Genomic DNA, 19,345 nt, shown 5'->3' on the forward strand with positions numbered 1-19,345 from the left:
ATTAATGAAAAAAGACAATTTTTTTCTAAATCCTGTTTGAACAGCACAATGTTTATTTTCCAGAGAGAGAAAAATTCTTACCGTGTTTCCTGATGGCACACTTCACTTTTCCCGTTTCTTTTATCTTTCAGGTGTGTTGATGAAGCCACGGATTCTTGTCCTTATCAGATTTTTTCAAACTGTTTTTCTCGCCATCTTCCCTATATCCGACGTAGGTCTGTGACACAGACATGCTGCACAATTCTTCTTTTAAAACTTGAGAGCTCTAAAAGTTTGCAATGTCCACATGCTACGTTTAGCTTTAGTGTCTTGCAGGAGCCACACAGCGTCGCCGCAGCAACCAACCAGTCCCGCTTTACAACAACTGTCGCAACAGCCAGGCTTTGAGAGAGGGATTTTTCTCCTCGAATCTCGGAGGACACCGATTTGTATCTGTAACACACAGATCAGTATCCGCGGTAGAGGTGGGCGATACCGGGAATTTTGGTATTTATCCGATACTAAGTAAATACAGGCCCAGTATCGCTGATATCAATACCGATACTTTTTCATATTTAAACTTCATAGACTCAAAGGATCCAAAAGACCTAGGATAGAATTTCGCCAAGCATTGTACATGACAACAAAATACTTTATTATCACAATCAACATTTGTTTAAAAAAAAATATCACTCAACACAACTTAAAACAAAATCTGCTAAGGTAGAGGGCTGACAAACCACAACACAAGGGTGCGCTGCTCCGTGTTGTGTGACAGTGCAGCGCTGCTCTTACAGACAGAGTGTAGACTCTGATGAATCTGCGTGCGCAGCAGTCAGTGCGTGAGGGAGAGAAAAAAAGCTTGAGTATCGATCTTTTTACATGAGGATCGTTGATATTAGGATCGACCCGCCCACCTCTAATCTGCAGACTGATAAAACTTGCACGACATCGTTAAAAAAAAGAACACTTTTCAATAGACATTTTAAAAACTCTGACGATTACAGAATAAAACACTAACACACACACACACCCCCCATTCTATTCATTTTTTTCGCTCTGTATTGTCTGGGAGACTGAGAGGAACAGCATTCCTATTCTCAATGTGTCTGTATTGCAGAATTGACAAAGTTGACTTAACTTGATATTACTGCGAGTGGATGTTGTCCGTGACTCTTTAGAACAGAGGTCTCAAGCCGGTTCCAGAAAGGGCCGAGAGGATGCAGGCTTTCTGTGCAACCACCACTCCAGCAGGTGATTTCACTGAGCAGGTGAAATCAGTTAATCAGTGAAATCACCTGCTGGAGTGGTGGTTGCACAGAAAGCCTGCATCCTCTCGGCCCTTTCTGGAACCGGTTTGAGACCTCTGCTTTGGAGTAACTTTCTGTATCTGTAGTTTCTCAATAAAACCTTATTCTTTAAAATTGTAACATCAGAGAATCTGAATTCTCCTCTTACCGTGGCAGAGGGTTTTTAATGCAAACAGAGAAACAAATAAAAATATTCTAGTTTTATTTAATTGCACTTTTGTGTTTGGACAGGTTGTGTACTTTTTACACAAAAAAAGAATTATGAATGACTAAAATATAACGACCTGTTTATCAGGAAAAACACCTTCAGAATAAGGCTTCACCAGAACCGGACGAACCAGAACCAGAACCACACCATCAATGGGCCCCGATCCGGAAACCCCGGCCTGTCTTACCATCCTGGTCGTAGACGCTGATGTAGGACACACCGAGAGACGAGCACCAGACCACCAGGTCGGCCACGGCCTCGAGGCTCGGCTCCTCCGCCACCAGCAGGCCGATGTGCACCGGAACCTTATGCGGCCTCCTGTCGCCGCCGCTCGGCCATCGGCAGCGGTCCCACAGCCGCACCCGGAGCCAGGACAGCAGCGCCTTGTGGACGTAGACCAGGAGCAGCAGCAGTCGCCATAAGAAGCCGTAAAACAACAGCAGCAGCGCCATTCCTTCACAACGCGTCAGACTGCCGCCATCTTCCCGGCGTCACCACGCCGCCTGAGCTCGCTGATTGGACAGCACCGCGGTGACGTCACATTTGTTAAAAAATAATACAAAATAAAAATAAACAAACATAAAACACTTTTTCCCCCTCAGCCACAGTTTGGCAGAAGGCATATGGGAGGCTGTAGCTGAGATTTGACCATTTTATTATCAGGTTGTCCTAAAAGTTCCCTAAAAAGCCTTCAGTTAATTCAAAATGCTGCAGCTAGAGTACTGACGGGGACTAGAAGGAGAGAGCATATTTCACCCATATTGGCCTCTCTTCATTGGCTTCCTGTTAATTCTAGAATAGAATTTAAAATTCTTCTTCTTACTTATAAGGTTTTGAATAATCAGGTCCCATCTTATCTTAGGGACCTCGTAGTACCATATCACCCCAATAGAGCGCTTCGCTCTCAGACTGCAGGCTTACTTGTAGTTCCTAGGGTTTGTAAGAGTAGAATGGGAGGCAGAGCCTTCAGCTTTCAGGCTCCTTTCCTGTGGAACCAGCTCCCAATTCAGATCAGGGAGACAGACACCCTCTCTACTTTTAAGATTAGGCTTAAAACTTTCCTTTTTGCTAAAGCTTATAGTTAGGGCTGGATCAGGTGACCCTGAACCATCCCTTAGTTATGCTGCTATAGACGTAGACTGCTGGGGGGTTCCCATGATGAGTGTTTCTTTCTCTTTTTGCTCTGCGCCTGGTTCTGCTGGAGGTTTCTTCCTGTTAAAAGGGAGTTTTTCCTTCCCACTGTCGCCATGTGCTTGCTCACAGGGGGTCGTTTTGACCGTTGGGGTTTTTCTGTAATTATTGTATGGCTTTTGCCTTACAATATAAAGCGCCTTGGGGCAACTGTTTGTTGTGATTTGGAGCTATATAAATAAAATTGATTTGATTTGATTTTTCTTCTCTGGATAACTGGTGACACTCCAATCACAACTACAAAGGTGTCTGGGTGTCTTGGTGGCTTCCCGCACTGGTCTCCTGCACAGCTGTCTGAGTGTCTTGATGGCTTCCCTCACTGGTCTCCTGCAAAAGTGTCTGGGTGTCTTGGTGGCTTCCCTCACTGGTCTACTTCTTGGACATTCACTGTTTAAGAGCTGCCTCCTTCAGACACATTTACCGTACAGAGCCAAACTGTTTGCATTCCTGAATGATTGATGGAAATGGTTATGTGGTTCATCTCCTGATACGTCTAAAGAAAACTGAGTGAAAAAATGATGTCTAACAAAAATCTTTATATTTACTTTGACCAATTACATGGAGGAATTGTGTTTAAAATGTTTGTAATTCCTAAATAGAATAATCTCCCCAAAACTCACTGTCCGAATACTTGTGGACCTGACTGCAATTGTCAGGGTGGTGTTTATGTATAATAACAAGCCAAGAGACTTCTGTGTGTATTCAATGTACATCTGTATGTAGAACTGTCAAGTGGATGTGACATACACACACTTCCACCCTCCTGCATGGGACTGCTAGAATAGAAGGGGGGCTGATACAACAGTCCCATAATATCTCCCCTTCTTAAGATACAACTTATACATTGATCAGATATTTGTGTGTGTGTGTGTGTGTGTGTGTGTGTGTGTGTGTGTGTGTGTGTGTGTGTGTGTGTGTGTGTGTGTGTGTGTGTGTGTGTGTGTGTGTGTGTGTGTGTGTGTGTGAATCTCTGGAGCTGTGCATGGTCACCTCCTGCTTCAAACGCTCCACTATTATCCCAGTCCCAAAGTAACCCTCCATAACAGGACTAAATGACTACAGGTCTGTCACCCTGACATCTGTAGTCATGAAGTCTTTTGAACGGCTGGTGTTGAGTCACCTGAAGGACATCACAGGATCCCTGCTGGACCCCCTGCATTTTGCCTACTGGACAAACAGGTCAGTTGAGGATGCAGTCAACATGGGTCTGCATTACATCCTGCAGGCCCTGGACTCTTCAGAGACGTATGTGAGGATCCTGTTCGTGGACTTCAGCTCGGCCTTCAACACATTATCCCCGATATTCTCCACCAAAAACTCTCCAACTTCTTTGTGTCAGCTCCCACCTGTCAGTGGATCTCCAACTTCCTGATGGACAGGACACAGCAGGTGAGGCTAGGGAGCATCACATCCAGCACATGGACAATCAGCACTGGTGCCCCTCAGGGGTGTGTGTTTCTCCCCACTGCTCTTCTCCCCTCTATACAAAAGACTGCACCTCAGGGAATCCCTCTGTTAACTCTTAAGTTTGCGGATGACACCCCATCATTGGACTCATCCAGGAGATGAGGCTAGGGTTAGGGTTACCGTTAGGGGATGAGGCTGAAAACAGACAGAGGTAACAGCTGGTCCTCTGGTGTGGTCAGAACAACTGGAGCTGAACCCGCTTAAGACTGTGGAGATGTTAGTAGACTTCAGGAGGAGCCCACCCTCACCCCCGCCCCTATCCCCAACAACAATGTGTCTACTGTGGACACTTTCCGGTTCATGCTGGGATCTACCATCTTCCAAGATCTGAAGTGGATCTCCCATATAGACTTTATCAGGAAAAAGGCACAGCAGAGGATGTACTTCTTCAGACAGCTCAGGAAGTTCAACCTGCCCCAGGAACTACTCATCATCTTTTCCACATCCATCATCCTGTCATGCCCAGCCCCGGCTCAGGGGTGAGGTCTTCATTCGTTACCTTATTTCCTCTTTGATTATCTGGTTTTACCTTTCATTAGTTTATACTTTATCATGGTAGTCTGTTTGGTTCTGTTTATTGCTTTGTTTGGTATTTAGTCACTCTTTTAATTCATCACCTTATTATTTAGTTTGCAGTTTGCATGGTTATTGTTTTTTCACTCCTGGCCCTTTAAGTTTAGTTCTGGTTATCACATTTCTTGTATTATGCTCTAGTCACAGGTTTTGGTTATTATTCACCTTCAGTGTTTCTTTGCATATCGTATTCCATTTGTCATTTATTGTATTCTGTTTATCACTTTGTGGTTACTGGTTTTTGTTTCATGTCAGTATTTTCTGCTCAGTTTGTAATTTGATTTGTTATGTCTTTTTTTGGTTATTGCATTTTATTTTTATACTTTAATCTGTATCAGTCCTTGTTTTACTTTCGGTTATAATCATAGAATTTTTTGTTTTCCGCTGTTTGGATTTGTCACGTTATTTCCTAGTTTTGTTCCCCCTTTTATTTTGCTCACACATTATTGCTTGTCTGGAACACGTCACGTTATTCTTTGTTAGTTTTTCTGTCACTTACTTTACTTGCTTTGCACCATTGGTTTTTCAGCCACTTATATTGCCCCAGCTCACTTTGCTTTTGCCTCACTGCACGCTCTTGCACTTACCTTTTGTCTTCCCTGGTCACGCCCCCTTCCAGCACCTTCTGCACACCTGCTCCTCATTTCTCCACTAATTACATCACCAGTCTCACAGTCTCAGTCTCTTCCTTGATTGTTGAATGTACTACACTTTCCAGCTCTCACATCTTGTCTTGATCAGCCTGCCAGTATCTGACCTTGTTTTGCCCTCGACCTTATACTTGACTTTGCCTCTGATTACCTTCACGCTGTGTTTTTTGACCACAACCTGTTTTTTGGACCAAGCCTCAGCCTCACGTCTGTCTGTATCTTTGCTGTTGTTGCTGGACCACCTCTGTGCCGAATCCCTGCCTGTCTCTACAATTAAACCTGATTCTAACCATAATTGTTGTGAGAGTTTGCACTTGTGTCCACCCGATTTATGCCACGCCTTGACACACACATTTTTACTGTGAATTATTTAGTGTTTAGTATATATTTATACATACTTAGAGAGAGTACAGTTCAAATCTGGTATTCTTGTAGATACTTGGCAAATAAAGGCGATTGTGATTCTGATTCTTCTGTAAATACAGTGAAAACCAAACTGTAGTGCAAACCATCAAAATTGTAACATTACACCAAAATTTAGACATTTTTCTCTTCTGTCTTTTTTTTTTTTTTTTTGTCAACAGCAATAACAAACCCATCAGGTAGTAAGCCAACCTAGAAGTTCCATCTCTTTGGCACTTTCACCAGCCTGCCACTGGCTGTCCTGTGCCCTGGCACAGGTGGTGGGTGAATGATGGGCTGGTGTAGGTCACTCTGCCTGAGTGGCCTAACGTCCTGGGCACTCGTGTCACAGTCCTTATTAGTGTCCATCACATTGTTGGATGGACCACTGGGTAGCCCATCAGGTGGGCTGCTGTGCTGTTCAGGGCGGCGCTCGAGTGCTTCCCTCACCACTGGTCACAGGTCACAGTTTTTCTGGGATCTCTGTGACCACGCACGGCCCCAAGAGCGTGTCACTTACTGGAAGCGGAGTCTTTAGTCTATGAGATACCAGTCTCTGTGCAGGGCTGCTGAGCATGCCCTCTGTGGGTGTGTTCTTCCTGTATGATGGCCAGCCACGGGTCATTACATGCACTGGCTGCTTTCTTGCAAAGCCTCTTCACTATCTTCATGGCTAACTCAACCTTTCCATTCGACTTTGGATGCCTGGGACATGACATGGTCAAAACCCCATTCCTTTGCAAACTTCTTGAACACTTCACAGTCAAACTGGGGACCACAGTGTGTAATCACCCAGGCAAACTGGGCCTTGCACCTCAGCACTATGGTCTCTGCTGATAGATCTGGGAGCAGCTCTATTTTCCAGAAATCAGAATAATGGTTCACCATGAGCAGAAAGTCTTTTCCAGCTTGTTTGAACAGATTCATGCTGAAGATCTGCTGTGGTCTTGTTGGGAGCGCATGTGACATCATTGTCTCTTGCTGTTGCTTACAAGAGTATTCATTACACGCTGAGCACTGGCTCACATAGTCCTTGATTTCACCGTGCATGTTGGACCAGTACAGCATGTCACCGGCCTGTATGTAGCAGGCATCTCCTCCTACATGGCTAGCATGAAAGCGTTTCAACATTTCCGCACGCAATGGTTTTGGCACTATGACTCACTGGCTTTTGAAAAGCACTCCATCCTGTGCACTGATCTCATCCTTGATTGACCAGTATTCTCTGATCGCCAGAGGAGTGTCCTCCTGGGAATCTAACCATCCTCAGAGCACCACTGCTTTCAACATCTGAAGGATATCATCACCCTACGTGTGTTGTCTGATCTGATTCAGCTGCTGGCTGGTGACATTCAGGTAGTCATCCTGGTTTATCTGTTCAGTGTGCCCTCTGCAGGCAGCAGATGGTGTATTTTGTGTTTGACCCCTGTGGTGGAACTGTGGCCCTGCTCAAGGTGTCACTGATGTGCATGTCTGGTCCTGGTTTTTACACTACTTTGAGGTTGTAGGCCTGGAGTGTGAGCAGCATGCTCTGGAGTCGTTTGGGTGCTGTGAGAAGGGACTTGGTGAAGACTGAGATGAGTGGCTTGTGGTCATTTTCTATTGTAATCTGCCCCCGCCAATACAAATAATAGTGAAAACGCTGGCATGCAAACACGATACTCAGAGAGTCTTTTTTGATTTGCGCAGAGTGTTGGGAAAGTGTCGGTACACGGACCCACAACAGGGGGCGCAAAGGAACGGACAATGGAGTAGGTCAAATAACAACACTTTACTGTTGTGAATGTGCACAACAAATACAACAGATACAACAATAGATCAGAATCAATTCACAAAGGTGTCGTGTGGGCAGGCTCGAAGATAGGAGACACCTGTCCAAAGCAGAAACCGGAACCACACGATTTCCTCCGCCACCAGACCCCCGGGAATACTAGGAGCCGCCAAGTCCCGAATTCCCCAGGTGGCCACTGCCTCCGCGTGTCGGACCTGGTACTGCTGGCGAGGAACAAAAACACAATTAAAGGTGGGCGCGTTTTGCACCCAGTAATCGCACGGCAGGAAAGCTACCTCCACCTCTCGTTGGAAAAAAGGTCTGTTATCACTCACAAAAATCACAAAAGGTTACTGTCAAGCAGTCAGCTGAGAATATTACCTTCCAGGTAGAACGATATCTCGGCAAAGAGGTGGAGACGTCGTCCTGCTGATGTATCCCTGCTGATTGGTAACAGCTGTTGCAGGTGATTGCGTGACAGCTGTCACCCTGGCTGCTCCTGTGAGGGCGCTGCGCCCTCTGGTGCCTGGAGCCCGCACTCCAGGCAGGGCGACCCTCTGGTGGTGGTGGGCCAGCAGTACCTCCTCTTCTGGCGGCCCACACAACAGGACCCCCCCCTCAATGGGGCGCCTCCTGGCGCCCGAACCAGGCTTGTCCGGGTGGCGGCGGTAGAATCGGCAAGGAGGGCCGGGTCCAGGATGAAGCTCCTCTTCACCAGGAGCGTTCTTTGGGGCCGTACCCCTCCCAGTCCACCAATACTGGAAGCCCCGGCCCATCCTACGGACATCCAAAGCAGCCTACAGTCCAAGCCGGCTCGCCATCGCTGAACCGGGCAGGAGGCGGCGCCGGACCCGTAGTACAGAGGGGTGAGGAGTGATGAGGGTTAATCGGGACACATGAAACACAGGATGGATCCGCAGTGAGGCCGGCAGCCGAAGCCTCACGCGGCTGGACTGATGACCTTCAGGATCTTGAATGGGCCGATGTAACGGTCCTGTAAACTTGGGGGAGTCCACTTGGAGGGGGATGTCCTTTGTGGATAACCACACCTCCTGCCCAGGCCGATACGCAGGGGCCGGGGTCCGCCGACGGTCTGCATGGGCTTTTGCCTTCGTCGGGCCTTTAGCAAAGCAAACGGCGGCACGCCACACCCGACGGCACTTCCGCAGGGGGCCTGGACCGAGGGCACACGACCTCTCCCTCAACCACCGGAAACAACGGGGGCTGATACCCCAGACATACCTCAAAAGGGGAGAGGCCGGTGGCTGAAGACACCTGGCTGTATGGGCATACTCAATCCAGGCACAATGGGTACTCCATGGCCCACCGGTTGTGCGGCAGTCACGCAGCGCAAGGCTCGCTCCACCTCCTGGTGTTACTCGTTCTGCTTTGCCCGTTGGTCTGAGGGTGGTACCCGGACGAGAGACTCACAGTGGCCCCCAGTTCCGGCAGACGCTCCTCCAGACTTGCGAGGAGAACTGGGGACCGCGATCGGAGGACGATGTCTGTTGGAATCCCATGCAGCCGGACGACGTGGTGGACCAGGAGGTCGCTGTCTCCTGGGCTGTGGGAGCTTCGGGAGGGCCACGAAAGTGGGCCGCCTTGGAGAATCGGTCCACTATGGTGAGGATGGTGGTGTTACCCTGGGACGGCGGGAGGCCCGTGACAAAATCCAGGCCGATGTGGGACCAGGGGCGATGAGGCACGGGCAGCGGCTGGAGTAAACCTGATGCCCGGCGACTGGTCAGCCTTGCCCATGGCACAGGTGGTGCAGGCCTGGAGTATAATCCCGGACGTCGGCCTCTAGGGACGCCCACCAGAAGCGCTGCTTGACCGGACAACTGCCACGGTTCTTCGCACCCTGGATGACAGGAGAGCTTGGAGCTGTGACAGAAGTCCAGGACTGCAGCCCTAGCTTCTGTTGGACGTTATAGTTTGGTCTTCGGCCAGTTCCGGGGTCCGGGCTTCATGCCAGGGGCCTCCCGGACGGTTCTCTCTACGTCCCAGGTGAGGGTGGCCACGATAGTGGACTCCGGGATGATGGGTCCGGTGGATCCGACAACTCCGCTTTGACTTCATCTTCATGTACCCGGGACAAGGCATCCGATCTCGGTCTTTGTCCCGGGACGGTAGGTGATCCGGAAGTCAAAACGGCCGACGAACAGTGACCAGCGGGCTTGCCTGGGGTTCAGCCGCTTGGCAGTCCTGATATACTCCAGGTTCCGGTGGTCAGTGAAAACCGTGAATGGCACGGACGTTCCCTCCAACAGATGTCTCCACTCTTCAAGAGCCTCTTTCACCGCAAGGAGTTCTCGATTGCCGACGTCATAGTTCCGTTCGGCCGGGGGTCAACCTGCGGGAAAAATAGGCACCACGGGTGAAGGACCTTATCAGTCTTCCCGCTCTGGGAAAGCACGGCTTCCTATCCCTGAGTCGAGGCGTCCACTTCAACCACTAATTGGCGACTAGGATCGGGCTGCACCAGAACGGGTGCAGACGAGAAGCGCCGTTTCAACTCCTTGGAACGCTGGCATCGCAACGATCGACCAGGTGAAGGGGACTTTTGGTGAGGTCAGGGCTGTCAGGGGGCTAACTACCTGACTGTAGCCCTTAATGAACCTCCTGTAGAAATTGCAAAGCCGAGGAACTGTTGCAGCTTCCTACGGCTAGTGGGTTGGGCCAGTCTCTCACCGCCGCAACCTTGGCCGGATCAGGAGCGACGGAGTTGGGGGAGGATGATAAACCCCAGGAAGGACAAAGATGTGCGGTGAAACTCACACTTCTCGCCCTTCACAAACAGCCGGTTCTCCAACAACCGCTGCAGGACCTGACGTACATGCCGGACATGAGTCTCAGGATCCGGAGAAAAGATGAGTATATCGTCTAGATTATACGAAGACGAATCGGTGCAGGAAATCCCGCAAGACATCATTAACCAATGCTTGGAACGTCGCGGGGGCGTTTGTGAGGCCGAACGGCATGACCAGGTACTCAAAGTGACCTAATGGGGTGTTGAATGCCGTCTTCCATTAGTCTCCCTTCCGGATCCGAACCAGGTGATACGCATTTCTAAGATCCAGCTTAGTAAAGATTTTGGCTCCATGCAGGGGCGTGAACACGGAATCTAATAATGGCAACGGGTATCGGTTGCGAACCGTAATCTCATTCAGCCCCCTGTAATCAATACATGGACGAAGTCCGCCATCTTTCTTGCCCACAAAAAAGAAACCTGCCCCCATCGGGGAGGTGGAGTTCCGGATCAGCCCGGCAGCTAATGAGTCCCGGATGTAGGTCTCCATTGATTCGCGCTCAGGTCGTGAGAGGTTGTACAGCCTGCTGGACGGGAACTCAGCGCCTGGAACCAAATCAATGGCACAATCGTACGGACGGTGCAGGGGAAGGGTGAGTGCCAGCTCCTTGCTGAAGACATCAGCAAGATCGTGGTACTCAACCGGCACTGCCGTCAGATTGGGAGGGACTTTGACCTCCTCCTTAGCCTGGAAACCGGGAGGAACCGAGGATCCTAAACACACCCGATAGCAGGTTTCGCTCCACTGAACCACCACCCCAGACGGCCAATCGATCCGGGGATTGTGCTTTAACATCCATGGGATGCCCAAAATCACTCGGGAGGTAGAAGAAGTTACAAAAAACTCAATCTCCTCCCGGTGGTTTCCAGACACCACCAGAGTTACTGGTTGTGTCTTGTGTGTGAGTAAAGGGAGGAGGGTGCCATCTAGTGCCCGCACCTGCAATGGCGAAGGAAGCGCCACCAGAGGGAGCCCTACCTCCTTTGCCCATCTGCTGTCTAGCAGATTCCCTTCTGACCCCGTGTCCACCAGTGCTCGGGCTTGAAGGGTTAAATCCCCGCTCAGGATTGTGACTGGGAGTCGTGTGGCAATTTGTGTGTGTCTCACTTGAATGTCTTGACCCCCCCTTAGCCCAGTCTCTAAGGGTGAGTGTTGACGTTTTGGCCGTTTGGGGCAGTCTCTCTGTGTGTGCTCTGTTGAGCTGCAGAGAAAACACTCTCCACGGATCAGCCTCCCCATTTTGGCCCTGTGCGTTTCCCTAACAACGTCACCAGGGGGAGCTGTTGCCCCACAAAGCGCTGCGGCTGTGGAGCGTGGGGAGGGCGGCCCCTTTTCGAACCCGGAAGGGAGAGGGGCGGCGCGTATCCAGTCACGTCCTTCGCCTCGCTCCCGACGGCGTTCCTCTAACCGATTGTCTAATCGTATAACGAGATCAATAAGCCCGTCTAAATCCCGCGGTTCGTCCTTGGCCACCAGGAGCTCCTTCAGGACCAACGACAGTCCGTTTACGAAGGCGGCACGGAGGGCAGTGTTATTATAGCTGGACCTCGCAGCCGCGATGCGGAAGTCGACTGCATAAGCAGCTGCGCTCTGGCGCCCCTGTCTCATTGACAGCAGCACGGCTGAAGCGGTCTCTCCTCTATTTGGGTGATCGAACACTGTTCTGAACTCCCTCACAAACCCATCATATATCAGAAGGAGCCGTGAATTTTGCTCCCAAAGCGCTGTAGCCCAAGCGCGTGCCTTGCCGCGAAGCAGATTAATTACATAAGCTATCTTACTAGCACCAGTCGCGTACATGACAGGACGTTGTGCGAAGACGAGCGAACACTGCATAAGAAAGTCCGCGCACGTCTCCACACAACCTCCGTACGGCTCTGGAGGGCTTATGTATGCTTCCGGGGAAGGTGGGAGGGGTCGTTGAACGACCTGTGGAACGTCACTGTTACGCACAGGGTCGACAGGAGGGAGAGCCGCAGCAGCGCTCTGAGGGCGCGCTTCCACCTGCGCGGCGAGAGCCTCCACCCTGCGATTAAGGAGGACGTTCTGCTCGGTCATTAAATCCAACCGAGCCGTGAAAGCGGTGAGGATCCGCTGCAACTCACCGATCATTCCTCCTGCGGACGCCTGTGCGCCCTGTTCTTCCATTGGCCGTTCAACAGCCGGTTGACGCCCCTCGGGATCCATGACGCTGGCCGAGATATCCTGTTGGGAAAGTGTCGGTACACGGACCCACAACAGGGGGCGCAAAGGAACGGACAATGGAGTAGGTCAAATAACAACACTTTACTGTTGTGAATGTGCACAACAAATACAACAGATTACAACAATAGATCAGAATCAATTCACAAAGGTGTCGTGTGGGCAGGCTCGAAGTTAGGAGACACCTGTCCAAAGCAGAACCGGAACCACACGATTTCCTCCGCCACCAGACCCCGGGAATACTGGAGATCGCCAAGTCCCGAACTCCCAGGTGGCCACTGCCTCCGCGTGTCGGACCTGGTACTGCTGGCGAGGAACAAAAACACAATTAAAGGTGGGCGCGTTTGCACCCAGTAATCCGCACGGCAGGAAAGCTACCTCCACCTCTCGTTGGAAAAAAGGTCTGTTATCACTCACAAAAATCACAAAAGGTTACTGTCAAGCAGTCAGCTGAGAATATTACCTTCCAGGTAGAACGATATCTCGGCAAAGAGGTGGAGACGTCGTCCTGCTGATGTATCCCTGCTGATTGGTAACAGCTGTTGCAGGTGATGCGTGACAGCTGTCACCCTGGCTGCTCCTGTGAGGCGGCTGCGCCCTCTGGTGCCTGGAGCCCGCACTCCAGGCAGGGCGCCCTCTGGTGGTGGGCCAGCAGTACCTCCTCTTCTGGCGGCCCACACAACACAGAGTTCTGTTCTGTCTGAGTCAGTGCTCGTGATGTGAACTCCACTGGCTGACCTTCTTGTAACAGACAGCAGCCAAGTCCCTTCTGGCTTGCATCATGATGCCTGGCTTGGTCACGTCACAGTATCTCAGGATTGGGGCGGCTGTGACCAGTCACTCAACTGCAGCATCGTGTTTGGGTAGCCAGTGCCATGGGACATCCTTGTCCAAAAGCCGGCGTAGTGCCTCGCCTACCTCAGAGAGGCGTGGCATGAACCTTGCGAGGTACATCACAAATCTAATAAACCACTGCACAGCCTTGGCGTCTGCGAGGTGTGGCATATCTCAGGCTGCCCTAACTTTCTCTGGGTTCACTTTGAGCCCCTCCAGCGAGAGAATGTGTCCGTGGAGCTTGACCTCTCTGACACTGAATTGCAGTTTCTTTCAGCTCAGCCTCAGCTTAACCTCCATACACCTCTGCATGAGTGCGATCAGTTTTGCATCATGGTCCTGGATGGCGTGCCCATCTGTGTCCCCACACTCAACTATCAGTATGTCATCTCATCTGCTATGGGTTCTACCCCACTTAGGCCTGCTATCAGGTCATGCTGAATTGCTGGTATGTCTTTGGGGCCACGCACAACCTAAATAGCAGCTTTCACCATCACTTCCTGCACCATGGTGTCCAGAACGTGGTGGTGTAACTACTGTCCTCATCTAGTTTGCATTGTAAGAAAGCATCTTGGGCATCTACAAGGGTGAAAATTTGAGCCCTGAGAAATTTGTGCCCTTGCATAGCACATCTTCAAGTGTTGGCTTTATGTAGTGAGACCGCTTTAAAGCCTGATTCAGTGACTTGGGGTCTATGCAGATCCTCAGCTTATCTGGCTGTCTGACAATCACCAAGTTGCTAATCCAGTCAGGAGGCGCTGTCACTCAAGTTAAACAGCCATCTCTCTAATATTTGTCAAACTGAGCCTTGACTGCATTTCTGAGAGACACTAGGACATTGTGCTAGGAAGCCTGCACTGGGGCTACATCTGTGTCTAGTTCAAAATGAACAACCCCTGGGAGTGACTCAACTGGCTCATTGCTTGATTTCTTACTGAAACGTGGCGTATGCCAAAACCTAGAAACTGGCGTAAGCACAAAAAAATTCAGATGTATCAAAGTGTGCACATGCATGGATCCAAGCACATTCCTTTTGTACATCCCACTGAACGTGGAATTGAGTGCACATGCTGAAGTACCAAACTCCTCCCTGTCCAAGCCCCTATTTTAATATGCAAATGTATTTAAATAGGCTCTGGGATCTGGAGATTCCCCTCTCTGTCTGGAATGATCACAATAAGAAAAGGAATTTAACTGAGTGTGAGCAACAGATGAAGAGGAGTAAAGGAAGTAAATGTAGTGGAGACACGCAGGGATATTTTATTTGGTACCCTGTTATCCAGAATAAACATGAAGGGGAAGCAGCGCACACATGCTGAAGTTAAAAAGAATGAGGTGCAGCTGACAGTATGTGACATCAGAACTATACACACACGTTTATTGTCAAATACAGAACACAGGAAGACAATCGGAGGCTTGTTAAGAAGCTCTAGTTTCACCATCAAGAAACAAACAAAATAATAATAACAAAAACATATATGAATGCGCACATGCCCAAATGTGCCTGCGCTGGTTTCATTTGGAAACAATTATGGGAATAAACTATTCACTCATCATGCACGTGCCAGATGGGGTTACGCAATGTGAGGTGACGGGGGGGTTGGAGGTTTTATGGTTAGGGTTAGGGTTAGGACAATGGGTAGGATTAGAAATAGTAAAATAAAAATTCGCTTCATGGAAATGTCACTTATTTCATGACGGGAGAATGAAAAAAAAGTGTGAGACTGGGCTGCCCTAACCACAGTGTTAGTCACGATGAATGAGTCATGCATTGAACCAGGGGAGAGGAGGTGATGGTCTGGTGGTTAAGTGTTGGGCTTGAGACCAGAGGATCCTCGGTTCAAATCCCAACCTGACGGGAAAATCATTAAGGACCCTTGGGCAAGGTCCTTAATCCCCTAGTTACTCCCGGTGTGTAGTGAGTACCTTGTATGGCAGCACCCTCACATCGGGGTGAATGTGAGGCATTATTTGTAAAAGCACTTGTAAAAGCTGCAGGGGTGGTGGCCAAGTGGTTAATGCACTTGGATTCAGTGCAGAAGGTTCCGGGTTCAAATCCCACCCCTGCCACATTTCTCCATGTAATGTGGAGTTGTGTCAGGAAGGGCATCCGACGTAAAACCTATGCCAATTCAACATGCAGATCCCGAGTGCAAACAAGGGAGCAGCCGAAGGGACTTATATTTGTAAAAGCGCTTTGAGCATCTGATGCAGATGGAAAAGCGCTATATAAATGCAGTCCATTTACCATTTAACCAGGCCACCTAGCCATGATGTTTGTTAAATGTATTATGTATTTGCGCATCACATGTAATTTGAACACTGATGGAATGAAAATGTTTCCTATTAACAAAAACATTCATCATGTGATGGCACTATTACAGCAATATGTGTGCGGTCAATAGCTCCGATTACATTAGGGAAAGCAGCTCTCTCTGCAAATGGCACTTTAATGTTGGAATGTGATGTACCTGGATAACATTCGGATGATTGCATTCCACACAGCTGGCATGGCTCGCTCAAGGTCCTGGTCTATCCCTGAATACACGCTCATGGGACTGCACCATTTCTAAGGTCCTCTAGCAACGCTAACGCAGCCACTGTTAGCGCCATTTTACACATCTCTTTGTGCGTGCTTTTATATCCACCCATATAACTATAAACACGTGGGTGTGGTAATTGTTCATCAGTGTGTCTCTGATGTGCACATCACTCTGATGACTTCATGTTTTCACACTATTAACGGTTCCCAGCATCACCTCTACGTGTCGGCAGAGGAACAATAGTTGTAGAAACATGCGTGCGCCAGTCATGAACTTGGCGTGATGCACCACACATTTCCTTGGTCATTTTAAATTTTGATAGATTTGAACATTACCGTGGAGATGGACATACACCACATTTTTGTGTGTATACGCAGCCTTTGTAAATGAGGCCTCCTGGTTACTGGTGGTGTGTGTCAGTGGTTTACGGACCATTTATAGACACGAACCACTCACAGACAAAAGAAAGACCATTCATAGACACAAAAAAGACCACCCATAGACAAAAAAGGCCATTTACAGACAAAAATGAGACTATTCATATGTAGCAAGGTGAAGTCTGGATTGAAAGGATGTTCCCGCTAGTGTGGCTAATGGGGAGTTCGCCTTTGGCTTACCTGGTAGAGTTCTGGTCTTTAGTTGGAGCAGTCCGAGGTTTGATCCCACCGCCATATTGCAATAATTATTATATTTATTGTGACCGGAGGACCTTTGTGGCCGGGACGGCGGTGGGCACCCCAGATACAGTCGTAAATTTCAAAAATGGGATACAGAGCTAATTTTTCATTCTGTAGCATCACAAAAATGACAGTTTGTCCATTCTCACAAAAAATTACAAAATTTCAGAGCTTCAAATTTCAAAGACTTCTGTCTTGACTCTTGTAGAGAAGAACTTCTTCTCTAGTCAGACTACCAGAGCTAGAAATTTAGCTTCTGCGATTAGAAGCAAAACGTCCTCGCGTCAAGCAACCCAGTCCAGTCGAAGATTCAAGCTTCTCTACTATGGAAACCACCTGGACAACTGAGCCTTCATAGAAATACAGAATGAAAAAAGATTAGCTCTGTATCCAATTTTTGAAATTTACTGCTGTATCTGGGGTGCCCAAATAGGGTGTATTGCAAATTTGAGCTTTATATCTGCATTTTTAGCTGAGATAATGCCTTTTAAAAATAAAAAAAAAAAAGCTCAAAATGCGTTCGTGAGTGAAAAATAGGATTGTGGGTACCCTTATTAAAAATTATTTCTAAAAAAACTACTTGGAATTAAGCAGGAATATTTTGCATGTGTTCATCAGACATATTAAAAAAAATCATGAGAATCCGAGTCGGTGACCTGGGAGGCACCTGATGATTTCACGCAGAACGACCCATTATTTATTGAAACACATCACTGTCACAGGTGATGATTGTGGACTGGTTTCTGGCAGGTAATGCAGAGATATTCCATGGCAGCGCATTTAATCCATCGTAACTCTCTACTAAATACTAAACTACTAATACTAAACTGATTTTCACGCGTTTTTTTTTCTTCTGCCAGCGTCTTACATGCAGCTATGATAAAGGACAAATGGTTTGTCGTATTTTAATATTCATATTGGTATTAACAGTAATAGAATATTCTGATATAGCCTAGACTGTAGACAGGTATTTTGCAAACATTGTAAACACACACATTATACATATATATATACACACACACACACACACACACACACACACACACACACACACACACACACACACACACACTCGCACGCACGCACGCACGCACGCACACACACACACACACACACACACACTAATGTATGATAGAGAGGGCAGATAGTGGCAGTAAAGTCAACTATTTTAGTAATTTGAAGAGACAATATATGATAGGCTATGAATAAATATTTTATATATAAACAAAATACTGACTAATGAATACATTATATTTCTATAGAAAACATAACAATAGCTATAAGTAATAACATAGGTGTGACACTAATTTAACACAGGTGTGATCTCTCGGAAGTATGACTTGACTTCGTTCAGTAAGTCTGTCTATGAATGTTTATGTATCATCCGTTGAACGTGTCAGCTGGTGCACCCTGCTGTCCAGTTGGTGGCGGTAATGCTACCATATGGGTTGCAGCCACAATAAAACATTACAGTAGAAGAATAATATTTTTTGCAGTTTAACGCTTCAAGGTTTACTTTCCTTTTCTACAATTACACCGCCTGCTTGGAGACATGTACTGACATATCTAAAGGGATCAGGGTTATTCAAGAGAATTTAGTACCGGTTTTTTTTTCTTGTTTGTTTTTTCACCCTCCCTCCCTCATCTCCACAATGCTCCACTCCTAACCAGTTGGTGGCAGTAATGCACCGTGTTAGTTTGCAAACCGCCAATAAAATCCAAAGAAGAAGATTTTTTTCCCCCTCCCAGCATTCATTGAAGCACGATGGCGGACAGCAGGGAGAAAGCGCTGCAGGATTACAGGAAGAAATTACTGGAACACAAAGAAATAGACGGACGATTAAAAGAACGTAAGACACACGACGATAGCTTTGTTATGGAACACAGTCAGTCAGTGTTTTTGTTTATTGTACAGCATTTTAGGAAATTATCGACAGTTAGCACAACGGCTAATCATGCTAACAGTGCTGTGTCATCTTTCAAAAAAACAACACACTAAAAGCCCCTATTCTTCTGTATAGATCACATTTAAATAAAAAGATGACACATATTCTCACGTATTCTGATGATCCAGGCTCTTAGTTTAGGGATGTGGACAAAGCAGGCCAGCACCTCAATTAGGTTCTGCACCTGATTTCTTGTTTTGCTTCGCCAAAGTCACTTAACTTGTACCAGAAGGAAGAATAGGGATTAAAAATCAATGCATAGGAAATAAAGAGTAAGTATTTCTCTTCATTTTTGTCGAATTTCAGAAGGATCGGCCGTTTCACAAAGATTCTGGTCGGAGGAATGAGCATCAGTAGCATGAGGAGTATGATAGTACTACTAATAACTAACATGTCTATCTCGGCTTTCAGTGGCTTACCAGTCGAGTGAGTATAAGAGAAATTGTGGAGAGCTGGGCATGTCCCAACTTGTCCTCTGACACTCCAAAACAGAGGTGTTCTTTGTCTCGCTCCATCAGCGGCTCCGTCATGACGCGCAAAGCCTCCACGCGGCTTTCCATGACAAAATCTCTTGTTAAAAGTGAAATCTGCTGGAAAATGGCTGATGTCCAGCTCTTGTGATAACCAGAGAAATTGCACACGATGGTCCCGGAGCTATACAGCCATCCGTTTAGAAATGAAATGGTCGTTTCTGCCTGTCGATCACGGCTCGGAGCGTGGCGCGCCGTGCGCCATTGTGGGCCGTCCTTAAAGAGGTAGTAACACTCCTTAATCTCTGTCAA

General features: G+C 47.9%; 2 protein-coding genes across 3 annotated transcripts in view; one reads left to right on the plus strand and one right to left on the minus strand.

Moving 5' to 3' along the window:
- nus1 (NUS1 dehydrodolichyl diphosphate synthase subunit) overlaps positions 1-1,999 on the minus strand; it is a 35,614-nt gene extending 33,615 nt beyond the window's left edge. For both annotated transcript variants that reach the window (XM_034162530.1, XM_034162531.1), the window contains exon 1: positions 1,685-1,999. In XM_034162530.1, coding sequence (XP_034018421.1) covers positions 1,685-1,949 — 265 coding nt within the window. In that variant the 5' untranslated portion in view covers positions 1,950-1,999. The remainder of the gene's footprint in view (positions 1-1,684) is intronic.
- A 16,383-nt stretch (positions 2,000-18,382) lies between these two features.
- psmc6 (proteasome 26S subunit, ATPase 6) overlaps positions 18,383-19,345 on the plus strand; it is a 71,876-nt gene continuing 70,913 nt past the window's right edge. Inside the window, exon 1 of the mRNA XM_034161994.1 lies at positions 18,383-18,467. Coding sequence (XP_034017885.1) covers positions 18,383-18,467 — 85 coding nt within the window. The remainder of the gene's footprint in view (positions 18,468-19,345) is intronic.

This window comes from Thalassophryne amazonica, chromosome 21 (genome assembly GCF_902500255.1).
Source record: "Thalassophryne amazonica chromosome 21, fThaAma1.1, whole genome shotgun sequence".
NCBI lineage: Eukaryota > Metazoa > Chordata > Actinopteri > Batrachoidiformes > Batrachoididae > Thalassophryne > Thalassophryne amazonica.